The sequence below is a fragment of the Pleuronectes platessa genome, chromosome 1 (assembly GCF_947347685.1).
Source record: "Pleuronectes platessa chromosome 1, fPlePla1.1, whole genome shotgun sequence".
NCBI classification, from domain to species: domain Eukaryota; kingdom Metazoa; phylum Chordata; class Actinopteri; order Pleuronectiformes; family Pleuronectidae; genus Pleuronectes; species Pleuronectes platessa.
Window position 1 is genome coordinate 9,972,140 of NC_070626.1, and position 8,064 is coordinate 9,980,203.

At 40.2% G+C, this 8,064-nt stretch overlaps 1 protein-coding gene across 3 annotated transcripts; it reads left to right on the forward strand.

The window, feature by feature from the left end:
• Positions 1-1,249: 1,249 nt before the first annotated feature.
• On the forward strand, positions 1,250-7,950 carry nod2 (nucleotide-binding oligomerization domain containing 2). 3 transcript variants are annotated; one of them, XM_053424512.1, is made up of 10 exons: positions 1,250-2,281; positions 3,432-3,555; positions 3,751-5,530; positions 5,684-5,767; positions 5,860-5,943; positions 6,057-6,140; positions 6,216-6,299; positions 6,948-7,031; positions 7,145-7,228; positions 7,491-7,950. In XM_053424512.1, exons 1-10 carry the CDS (start codon positions 1,796-1,798, stop codon positions 7,561-7,563), a joined length of 2,967 nt encoding a protein of 988 aa, XP_053280487.1. In that variant the 5' UTR covers positions 1,250-1,795; the 3' UTR covers positions 7,564-7,950. The 3 variants fall into 3 exon arrangements, 2 of the variants coding, with proteins under 2 accessions (XP_053280487.1, XP_053280495.1); XM_053424520.1 differs by having other exon boundaries at positions 2,100-2,281; positions 3,458-3,555; XR_008338813.1 differs by lacking the exons at positions 6,216-6,299; positions 6,948-7,031; positions 7,145-7,228; positions 7,491-7,950 and having other exon boundaries at positions 5,684-5,736.
• Positions 7,951-8,064: the final 114 nt, after the last annotated feature.

Below are 8,064 nucleotides of genomic sequence, written 5' to 3' on the forward strand. Positions count from 1 at the left end.
AAAATCACACACAGAAAGACAATAACATGAATCATGACAATCAGGTGGGAGCTTTATAAACAGGATGAATAAATCACCTGCAAAAAGCTGCCTTGTGTGTATTTTATGTAAAATGTACGAGGAGTAAGAAGCGATGACAATATGAAACTGGCTTGAGGTTTATGTTTCAATTTTATTTTGAAATGTAATCTTTATATAATTATTCCTCATAGTTCCCATGTTCCCTCACAGCACAAGGTTTGCTGGTTCAATTCCTGGACTTTGCATATTTTCCCTTTGTTTGCATGGGTATTCTCTGGCTACTCAAAAATCAGTCGAAAAACATGCAGTTTGGAGATAAGGTTTATTTGAGATTCGTAGGTGGGAATAAGGTTTTTGTCTCTATCTGAAACTCTATCTCGCTCTGGCGACCTATTCAGAGTGTGCCCCGCCTCTCGCTCAATTTCCACAGGGATTGGCTCTAGTGCTCACACACCCTCAAAGGATAATTGGTATAGATAATTGATGGGTAGTTATTTATTGTACCCCCTTTCACATCAAATATTTTCTAACCCCCTTAACAAGGGGTAACAACATTTATATAATTTTATATATCCAAAGAATTTGAAATAAAGTTCTGTATCCAAACAAATTTAAATAATAACAACTCTGAACACAAGGGTTATGTGTCAGCTCCCCTCACATAGACGAAAATATGTGTCCATATTTCTTATTCGACCACCTCATGCTTTCACAGTCAGCTTCCTCAATAGTTTCAGTCATCAATCCCATCGTCTCCCTCTTGCTTCCATTAGTGGTATCAATCTTTTAATAATAATTTCCCTGTGTGATATTAGTGTTAATATGTAATTCTTCCCATTATATAAATATTTCTTACAATTATTAACCGCTCAGAATTGGTGGGTGGAAATATCCACAATTTGAAGTTTACATCAGTTACACAGCATATTGTCTAGGCTGTTTTGGTTCTCAGTTACAGCTATTTCATTAATTGTAACAGTAGAATTACTATAATAAGAAGATTATTATATTTTCTGATTTTTTCATCCCTGTGAAACCACTCACTGTTTATGTAATTGTACAAAAATATATTGTGTTATAGTTCCATCAAGTGGTTGCATGAGCAAATTGCAACCAGCACAGCGCTACTAACATGAAAACATGTCCCTACATTGTATTTGTGGAGGTGTTTCTGATCCACATAAAAAAAAAAAAAAAAAGAGCTTCTGCTTTTTAAATAGTTCCATCCCACTTCACTTTATACCAAAATGCAGGACCTCAGCCAAGAGGATGTGGAATGTCAACACATGCCAACGCAGTGAGCACTGTTGCAAACTCCAATTACCTTTGAATATGAATAATCTACATCCACTTAGCTTTTTTTCTATTGTTAAGGGAAGATATTGAATTCCTGTTTTGTGATGTCCATGTGCATGCATTAGTCCAGTTGGTCTGGAAAGTTTATTTCATTTGTTGGGATCAATTTAGTTTCCGTTTTACAAAAGGGACATTTGTCGCAGAACAAGTTTTGCTTTCGATTGTGGAATGAGGAAGAGGAAAAGTCTTAAGTATACGCCTTCTGTGCCCAAACTAAATGACCGTACTGTGTGTTTTGGACGCTTTAGCAACTGAAGTCACACTATAGAGACGTGGTCAGTGCGATGAACCAACAACAAGTTGTGCTCTTGAATTCGGATTCTGCTGTGTTTTATGTAGAGGTACAACCGGATGAAACTTGAAAGGAAAGGTAGAAACAAGATGACATTTGACAGGTGGGAATACCGGAGGCAGCAGCATGTTTGCCCAGGAGCTTGTGCTTAAACAACGGACAGAGATACTGCATGCACTGTGCAGCAGTGGCTCAGCTGAACTTCTGGAAAGAGTTCTGGATCTAATGCTGGCCCAGGGGGAGCTCGTGTGGGAGGAATACCAGAATGTACAGGTACCGGGTAGAGCTCTGTATACCAATGCCCGACACTTGCTCGACCTGGTTTACACGAAGGGTGTGGACACCTGTGAAATCTTCCTCGCAGCTTTTAAACAGGTCGTGCCAGAAGGGCAAGGAACTGACCTCCACTCCTCAGGGTGCTGTGTAGATCTCGAAAAGAAAGATGCATCTCAGATCTCAGCGACCCAAACCCTATTGATTGATAGACCGAGCCTCGTCAGCAACCTACAGGACTGCATTGATGGTGCTTTAGAGGCTCTGACTGTGTCCGGAAACTTCACCTCAGCAGACTGTGATGACGTACAGCTTCCTATACACACCCCCTCTCAGCAGGTACAGTAAATATATAAAAAGCTTCCATTTAATGTTTTTTTTATTGACAACTTGGGACATAATAATGGAAGGAATAGTCGAGAGGTCACGGTCGACGCTACACTTCCCAAGGTCCTAGGTAAAACGCCATCAAAGTAGTCGATCAACCGAGTGGTTGTTGAGAAAATCACAGCACAGACAAATGCCTCCATTTATAGTTACACTGCTCAGTCTAAAGTTATTGCTGACTATTCTAACATGAAGTGCAATTGAACAGTGCTCATCTTAAGAAAATACACTTTTTCAGCTTTTGGCTGTGAACTATCACTGTAAAAAAAGTGATTTCAGAGAGATGTACTGTTACATTTTTTGGGCCCAAATTCTAAGTTTAAATGCCATAAAACTGATTATCTTCATTAGAAATACTAAACACAAAATAAAGTCTTATTCCGTACATATATTATGGGACATTGTGGATTTTTTACAGGATTATTAAATTGCTTAATGGTATTGAATATGAAATTACATTTATTTTATATATTTAAAAAAGAGAAACGTAAAAAAACCCGCTAGCCTGGCTCTATTGACTCTGTTAGAGTTGCTCTACTTTCAGACAGAGTCGACTAGCTGCTTATTTTTCCTGTCTTCATGTCATTATATTACATTAATTACATTACTTTGCTTTTATCCAAAGCGACTTACACTTAGTGAATTCAACAATCTATGAATGTTATATATATATGTTAACCCTCTGGGGGAAATACATTTTTTATTTAATCAGGCAACACCATGGGTAAGTATTTCCACCTTAACAATGCAGTTAACATAAAATAGCCTGAACAAAAAAGATACAAACAGCCAGGGTTTGTGAGAAACCAATTCTGTCATCTTGTTGGCATGGAGACACAATAGCCTATTCATACATGTTAGCCATAAAATGAGGAAGAAAGTTGTACATTTACATTTAAACCATTTTATGGAAATGAGGGGAAGTTTTTTCACAACAAAAGTTTAGAATATGTAATTTTGAGGAACTTGTCATTGCAGGTACTGAAGTGGCTCTTTTTTACTCTTCTTACCAATAATAAGGCCATAAAAGAGAAATAATTGCATCTCCTGAAATGTTATTTACTGTTAATAATAAGCCTGTTGTCATTCATATGTTGATCAGGCAAGGTGTTTGCTTGATCATGTCAGATCAAAGGGCGAGTCAGCGGCAAAGGTGGTACTGCATCATATTCAGCAGCAGGGATCTGGAGCATCACGGACCCAAGAGAAACTGACACCACCAAAAGGTAGGTCATTATCATAGGGTTGTTGAAAATTACGCAATGTAATTAGACAGCAGCGGAGGCATTCCAAAAATAGAAATGACTCATTCAGAAATGCAAAAAGACCTGTTTCCAGCAGTCCACAATTATACAAATATAGTTAAATTTTTCAGTGCCACGTTTTTTAAATTCATCTGAATTGCGCACTTTCTGCTACAGAGTTGTTCAAGTACCAGAAGAAGCTGAGCAGTTCTGTGTCTGCCCAGTCCTGTTTTCTCAGTACTTATGGAGGGACCAGCAACATGTCCTTGGAGGACATCTACACTGAGTGCCAGCTGGAATTAGCTCATGAGTGTGCTGATGCACATGGACCTTTGCACTTGGAGGACATCATCGGTGCAGTGGGTACAGTTAACGAGGAGGCTGATACGGTGCTGGTGTCTGGTGAGGCAGGCAGTGGGAAGAGCACCCTACTCCAGAGGCTGCACTTGCTCTGGGCTCGTGGGGCAGCCCTCCAGGAGTTCCTTCTCCTGTTCCCATTCAGCTGTCGCAGGTTGAACTCGGAGCACCGGGAACTGTCTGTCCAAGAGTTGCTGTTTCAGCATTGCTGCTGGCCAGACAAGGAGCAGGAGGAGATTTTCCAGTTCATCCTGGACCACCCCCATCTCACCCTCTTCACTTTTGATGGCCTGGATGAGCTCAAGCAGAGCTTTTCAGACGAGCACAGGCTCTGCTGCCCTACCCAGCGGGCACCTGTTCAGATACTATTATTCAACCTATTGCAAGGGTCACTAATGAAGGGGGTGTGGAAAGTGGTAACTAGTCGTCCAGAGGCAGTGGGGCCTTTGCTGAGAAAACACCTTCGCAAAGAGGTCTTTCTGAAAGGTTTCTCCCCATGTGGGATTAACTGTTTTGTGAAGAAGCATCACAGTGACCCAGCTGTGGCTGCTAAGGTTTTGGAGTCCCTGCAGACAAACACAGCTTTACTTGGACTGTGTCATAGTCCAGTCCTCTGCTGGATAGTGTCACAGTGCCATAAGGAGTTGCTGGGCGGTGGAGAGGGTAGTGTACAAACAATCACAGACGTTTACATGATGATCTTGCAGCACTTTTTACAGCGCCGAAGCACCCTGAAGAATGCCATGGGGTCAGGTTGGCTTCAGGAGCACCTAAAAACAGTCTTGCATCTAGGTAAGCTTGCGTTTGATGCAATAGGAACCACCTGTTATATCTTCTCATGTACAGATCTGAAGACATGCGGTGTAACTGAAAAGGATATCTGTCTGGGCTTTCTCATTCAGAGCAAATATATGTCCTCTTCCAACAGTAAACATTATGAATTCCTTCATGTGACTATGCAGTGTTTCTTTGCTGCTCTCCACATTGTTTTGTTAAGTCACACTGACCGTGCAACCATCGTCAAGCTCTTCGAGCCGCAGGACACGAGAGAGACAAGTCAGAAAGGCCAATGCTTCGGGGCCTGCTTGCCGGCCACTGCCCAACAAGAGCAGACTCAAGGGGCAGAAGCTTCAGCAGCCGAAACAACAAATCTTCAAATCACGGCCACCTTTGTGTCTGGATTACTGTCCCCGCACCATCGGAGCCTGTGGCTCTACTGCTGCCCCAGTTCTGTGATGGAAAAAAGGATCAAACAGGTTTCGAGATGCCTGTCCAAAGGGATGCAGAAACACTTTAAGTCTATCCCTCAACCTGTAGCAGGCGAGAAAAAGAGCATGCACGCCATGCCCGGCTTTGTCTGGCTTATCAAATGCATCTATGAGATGCAGGAGAACCGAATTGCCAAAGATGCTATCAGTAAGCTGGATGTAGACCACCTGAAACTGACCTACTGTGACATCGGCCCTGTAGAGTGCACTGCACTGGCCTATGTGCTCCAGCACTTAAGGAGACCTGTCGGCCTCCAGCTGGACAACAACTCTGTAGGTGATGTTGGAGTGGAGCAGCTTCTTCCCTGCATGCATATTTGTAGTTCCCTGTAGTGAGTATGAAATGAGAGATTATATGGTTATTTATTTAGCTGTAAAAACCCATCTTTTCATTATCTTGAACAAGCTCTCCCTACTTCAGTGAGGGCAATGAGGCTGACAAATAAATACTAAGCTTGAGTGTCTTTTATTTTTTCCTTTATCAGCCTCAGAAATAACAACATCACAGATCAGGGCATCTGCAAACTGATTGCTAAAGGTATCCAGTGTGAAAACTTCCAGAAAATTGCGTATGTACCGCTGAGATGATTTATAAGACCACCATGAAAATACCAATGACATTTGATCAATTACCTTGCATAATCATTTTGTTTCTATCCAGGCTCTTCAACAACAAGTTAACTGATGCCTGCACTCAGCACTTTTCTCTTCTTCTGAAGACCAAGCAGAATTTTTTCGCTCTAAGGTCAGCACATAAAATATTTCCAGCAGTCATCACATGTGGCACTAGTGTGAATCTACAATAATAACTCAGTCTGTGTGAAATAAAAGCAAACAAACTTCTTAATTTTCTTTCAGGCTGGGCAACAACAATATAACAGCAGAAGGAGCAAAGCAGCTTGCAGAGGGGCTGAAAGTCAATCATTCACTCAAATATTTAGGGTAAACAAAATCCTGAAATCCATCCTGGAAAAAATCCTGGCATTTCCATTTACTAACCTTTCTTTCTATTCCCAGGCTTTGGGGCAATAAGATAGGTGATGCAGGAGCAGAAGCCATGGCCAGAGCACTAGAGCACAGTCAATCTCTGATTTGGTTTAGGTAATATTTGCATTAATTATTTGCACATTGCTTTAAATATTATTAGAATTAAGACGTTTGTGAAGATGTATTACAAGTGATAGAAAAACGCTCAGTAGAGTCCCAAAAGTCCCCTCATAAAACCACATTTGAATGACCTAGTTTTACAGTTTTTATTCATCTGCATAAAAGTACACACTAATAAATATAATAAATTATTTTCATTAAAATCTATGAATTATTTTCTGACAAATTAGTGAGAATGTAGATATTCGCCCGATCTCGCAATGTTAAAGAAAATTTTAAAATAATTCCTGCTCTGGATAACCCCCGTTATTTTATTCTTAAGCCTTCCGTGGGTCCAGCCCCACCCCTTTGCAAGGTTTCATGGATATTGGTTGTGTAGTTTTTGTGTAATCCTGCTAAAGATAAACAAAAACACAGAAGAAAACATAACCTCCTTGGCCGAGGTAATAAAGGTATTAAGCTATGCTGCCCTCAGTTGTTACTGCATAATGACCACAAATGTACATATAACGTGCATATCAGTTGTATAAAATGTTTCTGGAAGTTGCATGATCTATATCTCTGCACATTTTGCTTATCTGCAATTTATTGTCTTGTAGCTATATACTATTTTAATGTAATATTTATTGTATGCCATCTTAGCCTGGTGGGTAACGGTGTTGGGAATGCAGGAGCGTGTGCCCTCGCCAACATTGTCAAGAACAGCTCGTCACTGGAAGAGCTTTGGTAAGAGTCAGAGTCAACCAGACATTTGTATTCACCCGCTGTCCGATCTGACATTTGAGCGCTCACTGTACAGTTGTGCTTACACTGCTCAACCCTCTCATTTCCTGTTAAAGGCTGACAGAAAACTGCATATCAAGAACAGGAGTGGAATGTCTGATTCAAGCCCTGGAACACAATACACACATGAAATCAATATGGTACGTGATGTATACTGAGCCATGCACTCACAAATACAAAAGTTGCTTCTGTTTTTTGTGGTAAGTCGAGTGGTAGACTGCATCCTGCTTTTTTGGGGCAAGGCAGGACTGTGCTGCCAGTTCCAGTGCCCCAAAAAACCCCTGTTGCTGTAATCATTGCATTCTATTCTGGAACAAAGAGTTATTTTGGTTCCAACTTCCTTTGTCATTCCAAACTAACTCTGCATTGTTAATGAGTAATGTTGCTTTTTCCTTTTTGCAGGTTGAGAAACAATGACCTCAGTTCGGCGGAGGAGGAGGAGATGACACACCGTGAATCGAGACTGGTTTTCTGAATTTGCATTAAGTTGACAGGGGACTGTGTATTGCTTGTGTTTTTATTTATTATAGGAACATTTTCTATGAAAAAGTGGAATGTAAAACTTGTGTGTTAAAGAGTATTGCATGTTTTCTATGTAAATGTTTATTTTTCTGTTTATCTGAGTATTTATAAGCATTATAACTAGGGCCATATATTTTCTGCAATGTTTATTGTGTAAAATAAAACAGAAGATTATACAAAACGACTGGTACCAATATCCACAGTGATAGGCCCACATCGGCTGATTATATCTGATTATTATGTTGGGTTCATTATGATAGTCAGTGTTACTAGTTTTAATTATTTTATTGACAGCATATTTTTATTTTTAAAGTGTGGAATAAAGGATTACTCATAAACATCCCGGTAGTGAATTAATCAGCTGCAGCCTTAAAATAAAACAACATGATTAATATTAATAATATGAGTAATGCGTAGGTTGTACTGTAGTGACATATAATTAACATTATATAAT